Consider the following 17,375-nt stretch of genomic DNA (forward strand, 5'->3'; position numbering starts at 1 on the left):
CCCACGTCCCAGGTGGGAGGGGGTTGCCTCAGGACACATGGGACAAGAAGGAGGGGCCTGGCACAGCTGTGGGGGCCTCACCCCAAGCCCATGTGGCCCCAAGCCCTCCCTGGCTCGTCTGCCACATGGGGTTACATGGGAGCCACAGCTCCCACAGGGACACCTAGACACACCTGCATCCCCGTCTGTACAAAGCAGGGAGCCTGCCCTCCACTTGAGGATGTCTCGCTGCACGTGGACCACTGCTGGCCGAAGGGGCCCCGGGAGCCCCGCCCATCCGGGAGATTACAGGCCTCCAGGGGTCAGGCTTTTTGGAAGAAAGAAAACCTTGGTCAGCTGGTGCCTGTTATAAAGCTAGATGCCACTCCAGGTCAGTCTCCTAGTTCCAGGTTGAGCCCAAGCCCCTCTGGCCAAGCTCACAGAGCCTCAAATGGCTGCATGGAAGAGCCCAACACGCGTCTCACGGACTTTTTTGAGTTTTTTATTCTCATTCACAGTCCTTGTGGCATAGCTTTACTTTAGCAGGAAGGATACCAGAGAGGAGAGATGCCTGGGAGGGGAGGCAGACAACACCCCCCTGGCCCAAGCCCCCACCAGCTCCAGGGAGAGCACAGGGTCAGCTAGGACAGCTGGTGTTGGCACAGTGGGGGCCGGGCTGGCAGCAGCCAGGGGCACCCTAGGCTCTGGGCCAGGCGAGCAGCACAGACAGCCTTGGCTCCCCCAGTGAGGACAGAGACCGCCCAGGGCCTCCGAGGCTAGAGCGGAAGGGCCTTCCCCCAGGTTCGCCCCGGCTAGTCCAGGCTAGAGAGCAAACCAGGCACATAGCACAGAAAACAGGCCTGAGGGTCAGCCAAAAGCTACGTTGTGAGGATCCCAGGTGACTCCAGCCCCGGGGGGGTTACCAAACAGAGTGTCCACGGCCAAGCACCAGCAGCCTGGAGATGCCCGCACCCAAAGGAAGCATGACACCCTTGGGACAGAAAATGACAGTGGCCTCATCCCTGCCTGGGACTCATGGCAGCTCCTGCAAGCCGAAGGCGGCCCACACCCCCTCGTTCCAGCTAAAAGCAGTGCTGTCTGTTGCCCAGCTGCATCCGCCCTCTAGAGCAGCCCCTCGGGGGCCTGTAGGCCACGGTACAGTGCAAAGCCCAAGTCGTCAATCTCTTCCTCCCGCAGGCCATCCAGGAGGTTCACGCCGCGGTTGAAGTGGCTGGGAAGGCTGGCCTGCTCCAGGCTGCTGAGAAGCAGCTCCAGAGCCTGCAGGAAGTGCTCCCCCAGGGCCTCCTCGGCCCAGTCAGCCTCCTGCTCACCCAGGTGCAGAACCACCTGAGCCAGGTGGTCCCGGCCCAGCCGCCACAGAGCTGAGTGACTGCGGCAGACAGCACAGAGCAGCAGCAGCAGCCGCCGGCGGGTCCCGGCGTCCTGCTCATCCAGGGCCCGCAGCCGGGCAGCCTCAGCCGGGTACCAGTCCTGCAGCCAAAGGTTCCCAGCTAACCCCTCCAAGGGCCAGGCCAGCAAAAGGTCTCCATCCTGGGCTCCAGCCACCGCCAGCAGCACGGCCACGGTGAGCTCCAGGCAGTCGTGCTGCACCTCCAGCAGCAGCTCATCTGAGGCCACGCGTGGCCGGATCAAACACCCGAGGAGGCTGCCGATGGCTGGCCAGTTGACGGAGGTGATCAGGGCCTTCCGGAGCAGCTCCAGCAGGACCCGGGAGGAGAGGTAGCCACCCACCAGGAAGCGGTCCCAGGGGCTGCTCCCGCGGGGGCAGAACTCCAGCTGAGTCCTACGCACAGCACAGCAGCGAGGGTCTTGGGCTACAGTGTCTGAGCCGGCCACCAGGCTCCACAGGCCTGGCTCCAGCGCCAGGGGCACCAGGAGCCGCACAGGGTCGGCAGTCCCCGCCTGCAGCCCCTCATAGAGTGGCCCGCCGGGCACAAGCGCCCCAAAGGGCAGGTCTGGGAACTTGTTCCGCAGATAGGCCTGTAGTTCCAGGGCAATGTCACCCGCCAGCTGCTTGGCCAGAGACACGTGAGCCCCTGGCACAGTCACGTGGTCCCGCTCAAAACCCAGCAGTTTCTCCTGGAACGTCAGACACAGCGGTGGTGCCGGCGAGCTAAGCTGAGGCGACGTCTGGGGCCCTGCATCAGCAGACCCTTCTGAAGAAGGAAGGAACCGGGGGCCGGTCAGAGGGGTTGTAATGGGACCTGAGATGGCACTGAGCTCAGTGACGAATTCTCACCGTCGGAGACCCCTCCCAACACCCTGAGGCTGAAACCCAAGGTCTCAGTTCCCCAGGTGAGGGCCCCGCCATCACAATGCTGCCACCTTGCTCTGGTGCCAGCCTCCATGGTCTCACGTTCTGGTGGCTGGAGCCTCGGCACCACGCAGGAGGGAGAAGGCGCCCAACACGCAAGGGAGCCCGCAGGGAGCAAGGGCCTGAGCAGGCCACACGGTCACCAGGGCAGGGCCTGGGCTACATCTCCCGAAGGTAACCGCTAAAGTGGGACCCACCCAGGTCAGAGTGGAAGGGGTGCCGCTCACCTGGGGCAGAGATTGAGGGGGCTGGAGGCGGCACCGGCTGGCTGAGCGCAGCGGGCGGGGGCCGGGGCTGGAGGCGTGGCGTGGCCTTGAGCAGGTTCAGGTCCTGCCAGCTGTCCTCCAGGCATGGAGCGTCCCCCTTGGCGGCGTCCTCATCCCGGGGGCTGGTGGCCCTGTCAATGAGCTGCAGGCGGAGTGACACAGGTGAGGGCATCTGAGGCCTGGGTGGCCATGGCAGAGCCAACCAGGCGGAGGGGCGGGGGCAGGTGCAGTCTCAGGCAGTCCCACCTCCCCAGCCCTGCTGTGGAGTCCATGTCAGTGGGCCAGGCCAGCCTTACCCGCTTCACGGCCAGGGTGGCAATGCCCAGCACTGCAGCTCCGCCCACTCCCAGCACCAGGCGGGCATTGGCCAGGAGGAAGTCTACAGCGCCTCCCAGCACCTCGCCGTCACGCCGCTTGCTCCTATTCTGGGAGAACTCCGCCATGGTCAGTCTGCCTGTAAGGGAGCCAGGGTGCAGGGGCCACTCAGTGAGGGGCAGGCCTGGCATCCAGCAGGTGCTCTATGGTCAGAGTTGGGGTCACAAGGGGGCTTCCAGAGAATTTCCGATGAGAAAGGGGCCACCTGCAGGTTTTCTTGGGAGGAGACTGGGAGCTGGCCCAGAGACCTCCCCCAACCAAAACCTACAAACAACCCACCTGTATGACAAGGGGCTCACAGAGAAAGACCCTAAGACCCACGGCAGGTCAGAGAAGGGAGACAATCTCCCTGATCCCACCTTCCAGGTCCCCTGATGTCGCTAAAGACCATGAGGTGGGTCTTATCAGCACCATCCCCATTTACAAAGAAATAGGTTGCGGACCACACAATGAGTGGTGGGGACTCAGACCCACCCTATGACCAGGTCCCAGAAGCAGCCTTATCCTGGTTCCTAACCAGGCCCTGCAGGAGAAAAACAAGGCCCAGAGAAGACCATGGCTTGGGGACCCAGGCAGCCTGCACTGGACAGCCTCAGGCCTTTGAGGGAAACTCAGCGAAATTCAGGGGGCCACAGTTACCCCCAAATCTCAGCAGGGCAGCCCCCAGAGGCAGGGCCACCAAGTCAGAGAACAGGACAAGTGAGATGCCCCAGGATGCCCTGGGGGGCAAGCGCTGGCTGTCAACAGGTATGTGTCAGACAAGGCTGAAGGCTCCACTGTGGGGACAGGGTGTAAGGGGGCTCTAAAGACCACAACAGGGCCGGTCCAGTGCCCTGGACAAGGGCCTCTAAGGCTCGGGACAATAGTGGGTGGGGAGGGATCTCAGCTGCTGAGAGCCCAGGCCACAGCAGGTGAGCTAAGGGCCTGAGTGTGCCAGATACTCTTAGCTTGTCTGTAAGATGGAGCAGGTGCCACGAGAAACCATTAGACATGCAGAACCCAGAAGTACAGATGGCTGGGACCTCAGGCATCTTTGCCAGGCCCTGCAGGCTGAGCCCCAGCTCTCAGGCCCTGAGCACTGAGGGGGTGTGTGACCAAGGGACAAACCCAAGGACCAGTCAGATGGCCAGGCAGAACTGTCACCCTGAGGATGCCTGAACAGATGACGCTGAGCTCAGAGCCAACTCAGCCCCAATGACTTCTGGCTGTCCTGCTCCCAGCGGGTGCCGGAGCCCGGTTGCCAGGTGGGGCCTGCAGCCCCGCACCCACCCCCCCTTTCCCAAGCTAAAAATAGGAAAGACAGCGGAGGGGGTTGACCCAGCATGGCCCGGCGGCGGCTTCCTTCATCAGGACTGCCAACCGCCTCCAAACTGTAAAGCGCTCAAAGCCCCTGCCTGTCTGACCTGGGGCCCGCAGACCCTAACCAGGGAAGGGGAGAGGGAAAGGCCACGCCTCCCCTAGCCTCCTCCAAGCCCCGGCCGCGAGGACACCGAGGCCCGGGGAACGCCGGGATGGGCCCAAGAAGCGACCAGAACTCGGCTCGAGCCGGTTCTCTCCCGGCCGGAACCGCGCGGCCGATAGAGGCCACGCCCCGTGCCCCGGCCGTACCTGCGTCGCGGCTTCGGCGCCCCGGCCAGGGGACTCAGGGGGCCGCTCGGGCAGCGCCCCGGGGCCGCCTGGGAATGGAACGTGCAGGACCCGGGAGTCGAACGCCGAGGCCTGGGGCGGGCGCGGGCCCCAGGCTCGCAGACGGACAGGCCCCGACTCCAATCAGAGCGCTCAAGGCCCGTGCCCACGTGCGGCCCTGAGGCGGCCTCGGCCAATGGCGGCCGAGCGCCCCTCGGGGCGTGGCTCCTCGGCAAGCTCCGCCTTAAAGGCGCAGGGCCACGCTCCAGGACTCGGCAGGTGGAAACGTGAGCTCCTTCCGGGCAAAGGAAGCATCCGGTGGAGCTCCTGGTCACTGTAGTCTGCGGCCGCCTCTCCCGTGAAGGGTATACTCGTCCTGTCACTTACTGGGACCGCTATGTGCCGGCCCAGGGAGGCCTCCCTCGAGGGGCAAGCGGGCACGTAACCGCGCACCCGGGCTGGCCTCCGACCCAGGACGCCTAAGAGTGTGGGCACTGGCTCCGGAGCGTCTCCCGGAGGCTCGTGGCTCCGGACGAGGACCCGGGCGTCCTACTGCCACTGCCGCCCGAACCACCCAGGTCCCCGGCGTTGACCAGCTCAGGAACAGCCGCGGGCCGAGAAAGCCCTTCGGGGCACCGGGACACAGCGCTCCTCGAGGCCCCGCGCCCCAGGGCTGGCCCCGAGCGGCCCCGGGCTGAGGGGCGGGGCCGACGCGCTCCCCGCCCCGCCGGCTCCGCGGTCCCCGCCCCGAGCGCCAGGCCCCGCCCGCGGTCCTCTCCCCTCAGCCCAGCGCCGCCATGGAGGGCACCGGGGTGCTGCCGTTCGTGCGCGGCGTGGACCTCAGCGGCAACGACTTCAAGGTGAGCTTCTGGGCGACGGCCGGGACCCCCAGCCCGCCCCTCCGCTTCCTGCGCGCCCGGGACCGCGGACGGGCTTGCCCGGACCCCGCCCCGGCCCGACGTCCCAGGCCTCCGCCCGGCGCCCGCGAAAACAGCCCAGGCCGTGCGGGGCGGGCGGGCGCGCGTAGGGTCCCGGAGCTGCGCCGGGGCGCGCGGGGTCTGCCCACCGGCTGGGTCCTGGCGCCTGGCCCCAGCAAGCCGGCCGGGGGTCCCGGTCGGAGCTCGAGCTCGCGCCTCCCCAGCCCTCCCCGCCCTGTGAGGTCACAGCCCAAGCCGGGCCCTGACTCATGGTTACGCCGCCGGCTCTGCGCTACCCGCACCCGCCACCCCCATCCTGTGTGGTCTTAGGCAAGTCACTTCCCCTCTCGGAGCCTCGTCTTCTCGTCTGGTGGAGAGGCTTACCTTGAAACCCCTGGAGGCGGGGATTAGTTGTGGAGGACGTGTTGGGCAGGTGGGCGAGGCCCTGGGTGCCATTTGTCTGAGCAGCTTCCGAACTGGCGGACCAGGGCGGCTGGGAACACCAGCCCAGCCTCGGGGCGGGGCAGTGGTTCTTGAGAACTGAGAATGAGGCCGGAGGGCTGGTGACCAGAGAGGAGGCCCTGAGAGATGGCCTGGTTCCAGGAGGGTCCTCAGGGTGGATGAGTGGGCCGACCCTGGCTGGCGTCAGTGGAGCATCAGCCTGGGTCTGCAGGGTCCAGTGGTCCAGGCAGTGGCTGGGGTCAGGGCAGAGGAGACAGGCCCTTTCTTCCTGTATTTACCCACACTTGCCACCGTGCACACTTCTCTGCCTCCATCCCCACCGTCCTCACCTGGAGTCCCCAAGTGTCCTCTTCAGTCTAGGAGGGTGAGTCACCAGCAGGGAATGTGGCCGTAGGGAGAAGGGGCACTAGCCCAGAGCACTGAAGGCATTAACCTCCCCAGGCTTCTGGCCACAGGGCTGGGTCCTGAGGTGGGCATTTGAGTCTGGGGGACGAATGGGTGAGTGAACTAATGAATAAGCTATGCCTGTGTGGGAAAGGGTGGGGAGCTGGGGCCTCATGCAGGGGGTGGGTGGCAGGGCACAGGTGGGGCCTTGGCAGAGGCACAAAGTGCAGTTCAACAAATTGCACAGGCAGGGCCTGGATGCAAGGCAAAAACATTGAGTTGATCCGACCTCACAGCTGACTCTGGGGTGGCATCTAGAATAAGCCTTCCTGGGCCAAGAAGCCAGCAGGAGAGGCGGGTCTTAGGTCAGCAGCCATCCTAATCACCAGTGGGTTCTCAGGACGCTTTTGTCATCAGGGGGCTTTCATCAGCCCTATTCTACGGGTGAGAAAACTGAGACAGAGTGGCCAAGTGATGTGTCTGGGGTCACACACACAACTAGAAGTGACTATTGCCCCCAAAGGCTCCCACGGGCAGTGGGGGCCACAAGGTGGCAGAGCAAGGGTACCATGTCCCAGACCGGCCTCACTGTGACGTACGCGCAGGGTGGCTACTTCCCTGAGAACGTCAAGGCCATGACCAGCCTGCGATGGCTGAAGCTAAACCGCACCGGCCTTTGCTACCTGCCAGAGGAGTTGGCCTCCCTGCAGAAGCTGGTAAGAAGCTTTGGGCAGGAAGGGGAGGGTCCAGGTGGATGGGGCTAGCCAGGTGGACAGAGCCTGTGCAGGACATTGCCTATCACAAGCAGAACTGGTGGAGAGAGGATGAGCACCCTGTCCTGGGAGGTATGCAAGAAGACTAGGTGTGTGAAGGAAGAAAGGTGCAAGAGTGGACTGGACCTGGGTGGCCTAAGGTGCCTGGGTAGGGCAAGGCTGTGGTAGCAGATAGGGGCTCTGTGGGAAGATCCCTGGGTGGTGCAAGGCCCTGGTGGTGGATGGGGGCTCTATGGGAGGGTCCTTGGACAGGGGAAGGCTGTGGTGCCAGTGGAGGCTCTGTGGACGCCCAGCCCACCCTGCTGAGCCTCTACACCCTGTGCCGGCCCAGGAACACCTGTCAGTGAGCCACAACAACCTAACCACGCTGCATGGGGAGCTGTCCAGCCTACCATCGCTGCGGGTGAGTGCTGCCCAAGACTGCAGAAGTCAAGGTGGGGACTGGGGGCAAGGCCAGCCCCTCTGTCCACCCTGGTGTCAGGGGTTTGTGGGGAGAGAGCATGCAGTAATGACCTGAGTTGAGTAACACATAGGAGAAAAGGTGAAAAAACCTAAGACTGATCCATTTTGAACTGCTGTGATAGCTGATCCTGGCTGAGCAGCACTCCAGCTATTTCTCAAGGGTCTTTCATGTGATCCCGACCTCCACCAAGTTCACAGATGAGGACACTGACCAAGGGGGCAGGTCACTTGCCTGTGGTTTATCCCCAGTGATAAAGCTGGGGCAGGGCAGGGCAGGGGAGGTGGTCTGGGTGGGTCATTCCCCCTGCTGTTCTCCATGGAACCTCCCGTCCCAGATGTTCAGGCCATTCCAGTGGTCGTTCCCATTTAAGATTGGAGCCCTGAGATGCGAAGGGCACACCTCTGGAGTCGGATTAAAGCTGAGCTCTGCACTTTCCGAGATGGCCCTTCAGTGACCACCGTGAAGTGGCAGAGTGTCACCACGCAGACATTGGGCAGAGAGGGAGCTGCAGTGGTGGCTCCTGTTTCTCCTGTCACTTGTGGCCATGGTGCCTTCCTCTGGTCCGTTCTGCCCCCCTCGGCCATCCTGCCCTAATGTCCTGCACCATGAAAGCCTGAGCAGGTTTCAGCCCTAAGGGCACAGAAGACAGGCTTGCTGTGTGTCTACACTCTGATGCTTTTGGTCCAGCCTTCTTCCATCTGTGCCAGAAACTCTGACTCAGAGCTCCATCCCTATCTTGCTCTATGGAACTGGGAGGAAGAGGGGTTATTCCATCAGAAACAGTTCCCTGTGTTTCTGTGTGCTGGGCTGTGGGGCGTGTTTGAGTTGGGCTTTGAAGTGTGAATAGGAGCTCATTGGAAGAGTAGGAAGGGCTTGCCCAGTAGAGGGACTACAAGCAAAGGCCAGAGTGGAAGAGCACTCAGGATTGGCCTCCCATGGGCTGACAGAGAAGGTAGCCTTCCCTGACCTCTGCTTCTCCTTGGAGTGGAAGCCAGGGCTCATGGACTCTTGTGGTTTATCCCCAGGCCATTGTGGCTCGAGCCAACAGTCTGAAGAATTCAGGAGTCCCTGATGATATCTTCAAGCTGGACGATCTCTCAGTCCTGGTCAGTGGTCACCCACCACCTGGCAGTGAACCCTACTATTCAGTGACCCTCCCCCCACCGCCCTGGTCCCTGGGGCCATGGTTTTCCTATTGTACAAATGAAGGAACTGGAGACGTCCGATGGACAGTGCCTTGCCCAAGGTTGCTCAGTTCCCTGACTTAGGCCCCTTCTTCCCAGGGTCCCGCTGTCTCCCTTTGGCCTGGAAACCTCCTGCTCTGCTGCCCTCTCAGCACCCACCCCAACCCTTGAACGTGGTGCAGGCCTGGTGGGGTGGGGCCAGCCCTGCTACCCCTGACCTGGCCTCACCCCCTCCCCAGGACTTGAGCTACAACCAGTTGACAGAGTGCCCGCGGGAGCTGGAGAACGCCAAGAACATGCTGGTGCTGAACCTCAGTCACAACAGGTGCCGCGTGCCCGGATAGGCTGGGGAGATGGCTGACCCCGGAAGCAGAGCGCAGCCCTGACCTCTGGCCCTCTGCTCACAGCATCGACACCATCCCCAACCAGCTCTTCATCAACCTCACTGACCTGCTGTACCTGGACCTCAGCGAGAACCGCCTGGAGAGCCTGCCCCCCCAGATGCGCCGGCTCGTGCACCTGCAGACGCTTGTGCTCAATGGCAACCCGCTGCTGCATGCCCAGCTCCGGTGGGCGCCCGCCCTCCCCACTGGCCTAGCTGGGTCGACACCCGCCTGCCTAGCTGTCAACACCAGGCATCCTGCCTGCCCTGCCCACACCCACCCTCGGGCCCTGCCCCTGGCCTGAGGCAGTGTCTCCCCACATACCCCCACAGGCAGCTCCCAGCACTGACAGCCTTGCAGACCTTGCACCTGCGGAACACACAGCGCACCCAGAGCAACCTGCCCACCAGCCTGGAGGGCCTGAGCCACCTCGCAGGTGGGTGGTCCCCGGGAGCCCTCAGCCCCTTCCTTCCTCAGGAGGAGGCTGCTGGACCCTGCTTCCCTAAATGCCTCTAGGGGGAGGGGTGCCTCCAGGGGGAGGGGTGTGGTTCACAGAGCTGGAGTAGCCAGGCTTCACATAGCTGCCTTGGAGCCGCTAGGAGCCCCAGCTGACATGCTCACCTGTGCGCAGATGTGGACCTCTCTTGCAATGACCTGACGCGTGTACCCGAGTGCCTGTATGCCCTGCCTGGCTTGCGGCGCCTCAACCTCAGCAGCAACCAGATCGCGGAGCTATCCCTGTGCATCGACCAGTGGGTGCACCTGGAGACCTTGAACCTGTCCCGGAACCAGCTGACCTCGCTGCCTGTGTGTGCAGGTCTGGGGAGGGTGGGGCGGCCACAGGCCATCTTGGCACCCACCTCTGACCCCACATCTGCTGTCCTGTACAGTCGGCTATCTGCAAACTGACCAAGCTGAAGAGGCTGTACCTGAATTCCAACAAGCTGGACTTTGACGGGCTACCCTCAGGCATTGGCAAGCTGTCCAGCCTGGAGGAGTTCATGGCCGCCAACAACAAGCTGGAGCTGATCCCTGAGAGCCTCTGCAGGTGCTGGGCTGAAGCTGGGCCTCCCCTGCCCCCATGGTCTCTGTGCATTGTACAGAACACGAGGGGTTGAGCTGCATTTGTGGATAAAGACACTGGGCTCATGCCAGTGGGTTCCCCAAGCACCCTGCAGGGACAAGGAGTGAGGCCAGAGGGACTGTGCTGCTGCCTCCTTTGAGACGCTGTGCTGCCTTTGTCTGCTCCCCGAGGTCACAGCATCCACTAGCATAGTCCCCGGTGGTGAGAACAGAGGACCCCTGGCAGCTTCTGAGCTAATTTGAGGGCAGAGCGTGGTTTTTGATGCCCTTTTGCTCGTGTCCAGGGGTCTCTGGTTCTCGGAAGGCCATAGTGGAGGATGCTTCCCTGTAGGAGCCACAGAAAGGGCCTCCAGTCACTCAGCCACAAAGGAACTCACCCCGCCCCCAGGCTTCTGGGCGCTTTGGAGCTGGCTGGTTTCTTAACTGGCCGGGCTGCTTAGGCCCTCTGGTCCTACTTGCCTCCCCAAGCCAGGACTGAAAGGCCCCTGTCTGCCTACTTCTGAGGCCCAACTGTGTCCTCACAGGTGCACAAAGCTGAGGAAGCTGGTCCTAAACAAGAACCGCCTGGTGACCCTCCCAGAGGCCATCCACTTCCTGACGGAGATTGAGGTCGGGCGGGCAGCTGGCACTGGGGGGTGGGGACAGACCCCCAGGAAAGACCAAGCAATGGGGTCCTGGGGAGAGGGCAGCAGGGGCTTCTGGAGGGGTGGCTGGTGCCAGGGTGGGGAGAGGGTGACGTGCATCCGGCATCCACATCACACTTGGCATTGTCACTTAAGCCTCACAGCCAGCCTGTGAGGCCGCTCTTCACAGATGGGGAAGCCAGGCCCACAGGGGCGGCAGGGTGGGGACCTGGGCCCTTTGGCCCTGGTGGTGCAGAGGTGGAGATGGGGTTTGGGGGCACTGAGGGGGAACCGGGGCTCAGCGCTCACTCTGCTCACCGACGAGTCAGGTCCTGGACGTGCGGGAGAACCCCAGCTTGGTCATGCCCCCCAAGCCTGTTGACCGTGCCGCCGAGTGGTACAACATCGACTTCTCGCTGCAGAACCAGCTGCGGCTGGCGGGTGCCTCCCCTGCCACGGTGGCCGCGGCAGCCGCTGGTGAGCATAGGATGCCTCTCTGGGCCTTAACTTACTCATCTGTAAACAGGGTGGGATGTTCTCTCTGGATAGGGGTTGTGGGATTGGCCCCTGGTTGGCTGGATGCCCTGGGAATGAAGGGGTCGGAGCCAGCCGGGTCAGCCATGTGCCCCTCCACTCAGCAGGGAGTGGGCCCAAGGACCCCCTGGCTCGCAAGATGCGGCTTCGGAGGCGCAAGGACTCGGCCCAGGATGACCAGGCCAAGCAGGTGCTGAAGGGCATGTCAGATGTGGCCCAGGAAAAAAACAGAAAGCAGGAGGTAATCCGGCTGGACCAGGGCTCGGCTCTGCTCGGCAGGGACCCAGGCCCGGTGGGAGAGGGGACAAGGGCAGAAGGGTTCCACTCCACCAGAGCTGGGCATGGGCAGAGTCAAGCCAATGTTGTGCCCGCCCCCACCAGGAGAGCGCTGAGGCTGGAGCGCCTGGGGGCAAGGTGCGGCGCTGGGACCAGGGCCTGGAGAAGCCACGCCTTGACTACTCGGAGTTCTTCACCGAGGACGTGGGCCAGCTGCCTGGCTTGACCATCTGGCAGATCGAGAACTTTGTGCCTGTGCTGGTGGAGGAAGACCTCCACGGCAAGTTCTACGAGGCAGACTGCTACATCGTGCTCAAGGTGCGAGTCTGGATGCTGTGAGGGGCTGCGGGGGCGTCTCTTGGATCGCTTTGGATGGGGTGGGAGGGGAGAGCTCTGCAGCGCGTGGTGGTGCCGCTGGCAGGGGCTGACCCAGATGGTGCCCCGGCCTCCAGACCTTTCTGGATGACAGCGGTTCTCTGAACTGGGAGATCTACTATTGGATCGGCGGGGAGGCCACACTCGACAAGAAGGCTTGCTCTGCCATCCACGCCGTCAATCTGCGCAACTACCTGGGTGCCGAGTGCCGCACGGTGCGCGAGGAGATGGGCGACGAGAGCGAGGAGTTCCTGCAGGTGCGGGGGCTGGGCGGGGCTGACAGGGATGTGTCCAGTGTGGGGACAGATGGGGTGAGGTCAGAGGAGTGAGATGAGACCGCCGGTTGGGTGCTGGGTCAGGTAAAGATGAGGAGGCCAGGCTGGTTTGGGAATCCGCGTGGTGAGGGTGTAGCCAGGAGAGACGGGAAATTGAAGCAAGAGTTGCAAAGGGACTGGCTGCTAAGGAGGTGGGGCCAAGGGCAGGGCCAGAGTCATCCAGTGAACTGGGCCAGTGAGGGGTGCTGGCCTGCCACCAGCTGGTTACATGCAGACACCTGCACAAGATTGTGGGTACTTTTACCTAAGTTTGCCATGTTCTGTAAACCTGCCATCCTGTCTCCTGATACGCTTGTATCTTACCATACTGTGTCTTGCACAGGAGCAAACGGGTTCATGGTTGTGTGTATACTAACACCCCAAGTGTGTTTGTCTGCAGGCATAGATCTTATATTGTTTTTTAACATTGTCATAGATTCATAGCATTTGATCCATCTGTACACAACTCTGCTTCTCCTGACAGGTGGTATTTGGTGGGGGTAGGGGGGCAGCTCAGTAAAAGGTCACGTACCCTCTCACAGGTATTTGACAACGACATCTCCTACATTGAGGGTGGAACAGCCAGTGGCTTCTACACTGTGGAGGACACGCACTATGTGACCAGGTGAGGCTTGTGTGTGAGCGGCACTGAGCTGGACTCAGTTGGGAAGGATGGGGGAGGGCATTGGGGTAAATCTGCCCTTGGTGCCCCCCCAAGCCACTTCTGCTCTGGCCCCCAGGATGTACCGCGTGTATGGGAAGAAGAACATCAAGCTGGAGCCTGTGCCTCTCAAGGGGGCCTCCCTGGACCCAAGGTGAGCCCCATGATGTGAGGTGGTGTGCTTAACCCCGTACCTTCTCCCCACCAGTGTGGAGGGACAAAGCTGGGCTCTAGATAAGAGGCCACCCAGCCCTTGTCCCACATTGCTTGGCAGGAGGCCAGCAAGGAGGGATTTGGGGTGAGGTCAGAGGTACAGGGGGAGTTATTGCATGTGGCCCATTGCAGCCCCTCCCACCCCTTCTGTCCAGGTTTGTTTTCCTGCTGGACAGAGGGCTGGACATCTACGTGTGGCGAGGGGCCCAGGCCACGCTGAGCAGCACTACCAAGGCCAGGTAAGAGGACTGCACCCTGCCCAGACATCCTGGGTGCTTTGTGCAAAGGAACATGGTCACCTGAGGAGGTATAGGCCTTACTAAGGCTTTGCATCTGCCCTCAGGCTCTTTGCGGAGAAAATTAACAAGAATGAGCGAAAAGGGAAGGCAGAGATCTCACTGCTGGTACAGGGCCAGGAGCCCCCAGAGTTCTGGGAAGCGCTGGGTGGGGAGCCCTCTGAGATCAAGAAGCATGTGCCTGATGACTTTTGGCCACCCCAGCCCAAGCTGTATAAGGTGAGTTTCATCAGTGGTCAGGATATGGGCAGGCCTTTGCACCACTGCGGTGGCTGTGGTGTTATTCTGGACTTTGGTGGGGAGAGGGTGCCACCTCCTGGGCAGGAAGTGCCAGTGTCTGAGAGGGGCCATGGAAACTAGCATCAGGCTCTGTGGTTCCAGGAAGGTGGGACTGGAGAGGAAGGCCGAGAAGCACATGGGTGCCTGGCTTGAGCACCTGGTCTTGACTCTGGGTGACAGGAAGATGGGGGTGTTGTGGGCAGGAAAAGGACCAGTTAGAAAATCTGTAAGGACCCAGAGAGGGAAGGCAGGTTTAACAACCCTTCCGCTGGTAGGATTTCCTGGAAAGGAGGTTGGGGTACAGGGAGACTAGTCTGGAGAGGAGCAGGCTGTAGACTTGAGCACAGTGGCCAGCCTGACCAGGAGCTGCTGAGTTGGTCTTGTGTTCCCCAGACCCACCCTAGTTAAACCCACCTCTTGCTCCTGCCAGGTAGGCCTGGGGCTGGGCTACCTGGAGCTGCCACAGATCAACTACAAGCTCTCTGTGGAACATAAGAAGAGGCCCAAAGTGGAACTGATGCCTCGGATGCGACTGGTGAGACTCACAGGGAGTTGGGCCCCTGGGCCAAGATCCCTCCCTGCTGGATGACCCTGGCCTTGACCTCCAGCCTTTGGGGCCCCGCAGCTGCAGAGCCTGCTGGACACACGCTGCGTGTACATCCTGGACTGTTGGTCCGACGTGTTCATCTGGCTCGGCCGCAAGTCCCCACGCCTGGTGCGTGCTGCAGCCCTCAAGCTGGGCCAGGAACTGTGCGGGATGCTCCACCGACCACGCCACGCCATGGTCAGCCGCAGCCTTGAGGGCACTGAGGCACAGGTGCGGATGAATGTAGCCGCCATCGGAGGCTTCCTGCCCGAGGTCTTGCGACCGCATTCTTGCCCTGACGCCCCATGAACAGGTTACAGACTTTGTACACCCCTGCACAGCTTCCAGGACTGCTGCCGGCCCAGCCCCGTTCCTACCCGCCCCTCCCACTCCTAGGCCACACCCCTCCAGCCCGCCCCTTCCGGCCCCGCCCCGCTCCAGGTCCCAGGCCCCGCCCTGCTCCGCGGACCCCGTCTCCTCCAGCTGTAATTTCTCAGGTGTTCAAGGCCAAGTTCAAGAACTGGGATGACGTGTTGAGTGTGGACTACACGCGCAATGCAGAGGCCATGCAGCAGGGCCCGGGGCTCTCGGGGAAGGTGAAACGTGATGCCGAGAAGAAAGACCAGATGAAGGCAGACCTCACGGCGCTCTTCCTGCCGCGGCAGCCGCCCATGGCTCTGGCCGAGGTGGGCGCGAGCCCCGGTCCGCGGGACGGGAGAGCCGGCTGTGCCGGTCCCACCGTGACGGGTGGGTTCGTACGCAGGCCGAGCAGCTGATGGAGGAGTGGAACGAGGACCTGGACGGCATGGAGGGCTTCGTGCTCGAGGGCAAGAAGTTCGCTCGGCTGCCGGAAGAGGAGTTCGGCCACTTCTACACGCAGGATTGCTACGTCTTCCTCTGCAGGTAGACGGCCTTCCTCTGCAGGTAGACGACCCTCCCCCGGTGCTGGGGCCTCGGTTCAGGCCTGCCCACCGCCCTATGACCCTGCAGGTACTGGGTCCCCGTGGAGTACGAGGAGGAGGAGAAGGCGGGGACCGAGGACAAGGAGGGCAAGGAGGCGGCAGCGGAGGCGGAGGAGAAGCAGCCTGAGGAGGACTTCCAGTGCATCGTGTACTTCTGGCAGGGCCGCGAGGCCTCCAACATGGGCTGGCTGACCTTCACCTTCAGCCTGCAGAAGAAGTTCGAGAGCCTCTTCCCTGGCAAGCTGGAGGTGTGGGGGCCCTGCCCCAGAGCCCTGGGCAGGGGGCGTTCCTGGGGAGGCTTACCCCACTGGGAGCAGGGTGGGGGTCCGGGGAGCTGCCCCTGATGCTTCCACACCTGCAGGTGGTGCGCATGACGCAGCAGCAGGAGAACCCCAAGTTCCTGTCCCATTTCAAGAGGAAGTTCATTATACACCGGGGCAAGAGGAAGGCTGCCCAGGGCACCCTGCAGCCCAGCCTGTACCAGATCCGCACCAACGGCAGCGCCCTCTGCACCCGGTGCCTGGCTGCGGGGCGGGGCGTGGGTACACAGGGGGCAGGCCTGGCTGCTCCCAGCTGACCCCTCCCTCACTTTCCCCGCCCCTCCCCTCCCCCAGGTGCATCCAAATCAACACGGACTCTAGCCTCCTCAACTCGGAGTTCTGCTTCATCCTCAAGGTGGGGTATTGTGTGGCTGGGACTCGGGGGCAGGATGGGGAGCAGAGTGGGCCTGACCTGACCCACACACACCCAGGTTCCTTTTGAGAGCGAGGACAACCAGGGAATTGTGTACGCGTGGGTGGGCCGGGCATCAGACCCCGACGAGGCCAAGCTGGCAGAGGACATCCTGAACAGCATGTTTGAGACCTCCTACAGCAAGCAGGTGACCGGGGTTGGGGCAGGTGGTCAGGTGACAGGGAGGGGGCACTCGGGGGCCAGGCAGGGGGTGGTGACCAGGTGGGGGCAGGCAAGCTGTGATCCCTGAGCTGACCAGCCTTCTCCCCGCAGGTCATCAACGAGGGCGAGGAGCCCGAGAACTTCTTCTGGGTGGGCATCGGTGCACAGAAGCCCTACGACGACGACGCTGAGTACATGAAGCACACACGGCTCTTCCGGTGAGGTCACCCCGCCACTGCTCCCAGCGTCCTCAGTCCTGGCCCTGCTGCCATGACCCTCAGCCTCTCCCTGCCCCTTGACTTCCCCCAGATGCTCCAATGAGAAGGGCTACTTCGCGGTGACTGAGAAGTGCTCTGATTTCTGCCAAGATGACCTGGCAGATGACGACATCATGCTTTTAGACAACGGCCAAGAGGTGAGACACCCCCCCCCTCCCCCCCCCCGCCGACTCTGCCCATGCTGGGAGCCTGACCGTCCCTAAAGAGGCATTCTGAGGCTGGGAGACCACGTACCCTGCTGTCCCCACAGGTCTACATGTGGGTGGGATCCCAGACCAGCCAGGTGGAGATCAAGCTGAGCCTGAAGGCCTGCCAGGTGAGCAGGGGAGGAGCCGAGGCTGGGCCTGGCGGAGGGGCCGAGGCTGGGGCTGCCCTTACCAACCCCCTGCCTGCCCCCCAGGTGTACATCCAGCACATGCGCTCCAAGGAGCACGAGCGGCCCCGCCGCCTGCGCCTCGTGCGCAAGGGCAACGAGCAGCACGCCTTCACCCGCTGTTTCCACGCCTGGAGCACCTTCCGCCAGGCCCTGGCCTAAGGCTACCACACTCCACCTCTATGGAGGGATAAGTGCCCCAGTGCCACCATCCCCAGCGCCACCAGTGGGGTGACCCTAACCAGTGTCTCCAGGGGTCTGGCAAGGCAATCCCCCTCCACTCTGAGCTCACGTGTGACTCCCCCTCTTCTGCCAGGGATAAAGCAGGTGTGGCTGCCCTTTAAGAGATATTAAATGCTTTTATTTTCAATATTAAAAATCAGTATTTTTAATTTTAAAATGCTAATTTAACAAAAATGACAGAAAAAAAGCCCCCCAGAATACAATCTACAGGAGACCCATCCTGACCCCCCACCACACA

General features: G+C 62.5%; 2 protein-coding genes across 3 annotated transcripts; one reads left to right on the top strand and one right to left on the bottom strand.

The window, feature by feature from the left end:
* Nucleotides 1-525: 525 nt before the first annotated feature.
* On the bottom strand, nt 526-4,651 carry MIEF2 (mitochondrial elongation factor 2). The gene is made up of 4 exons (XM_068978389.1): nt 4,564-4,651; nt 2,877-3,034; nt 2,542-2,722; nt 526-2,156 (listed from the first exon to the last, which is right to left on the bottom strand). The coding sequence occupies exons 2-4, from the start codon at nt 3,021-3,023 to the stop codon at nt 1,102-1,104; spliced, it is 1,383 nt and encodes a 460-aa protein (XP_068834490.1). The 5' UTR covers nt 3,024-3,034; nt 4,564-4,651; the 3' UTR covers nt 526-1,101.
* Nucleotides 4,652-5,320: 669 nt separating this feature from the next.
* On the top strand, nt 5,321-17,218 carry FLII (FLII actin remodeling protein). Of its 2 annotated transcripts, XM_068975807.1 has the most exons (30): nt 5,321-5,441; nt 6,950-7,060; nt 7,449-7,520; nt 8,606-8,686; nt 9,004-9,089; nt 9,172-9,333; nt 9,480-9,583; nt 9,779-9,954; nt 10,038-10,195; nt 10,755-10,839; nt 11,183-11,330; nt 11,492-11,628; nt 11,769-11,981; nt 12,116-12,295; nt 12,895-12,977; nt 13,093-13,167; nt 13,382-13,465; nt 13,570-13,741; nt 14,232-14,336; nt 14,427-14,618; nt 14,885-15,073; nt 15,151-15,290; nt 15,378-15,597; nt 15,711-15,865; nt 15,964-16,024; nt 16,101-16,229; nt 16,355-16,461; nt 16,553-16,658; nt 16,772-16,837; nt 16,922-17,218. In XM_068975807.1, the coding sequence occupies exons 1-30, from the start codon at nt 5,379-5,381 to the stop codon at nt 17,054-17,056; spliced, it is 3,795 nt and encodes a 1,264-aa protein (XP_068831908.1). In that variant the 5' UTR covers nt 5,321-5,378; the 3' UTR covers nt 17,057-17,218. The 2 variants fall into 2 exon arrangements, with proteins under 2 accessions (XP_068831908.1, XP_068831909.1); XM_068975808.1 differs by lacking the exon at nt 9,172-9,333 and having other exon boundaries at nt 11,495-11,628.
* Nucleotides 17,219-17,375: the final 157 nt, after the last annotated feature.

The sequence above is a fragment of the Capricornis sumatraensis genome, chromosome 8, assembly GCF_032405125.1.
Source record: "Capricornis sumatraensis isolate serow.1 chromosome 8, serow.2, whole genome shotgun sequence".
Classification (NCBI taxonomy): domain Eukaryota; kingdom Metazoa; phylum Chordata; class Mammalia; order Artiodactyla; family Bovidae; genus Capricornis; species Capricornis sumatraensis.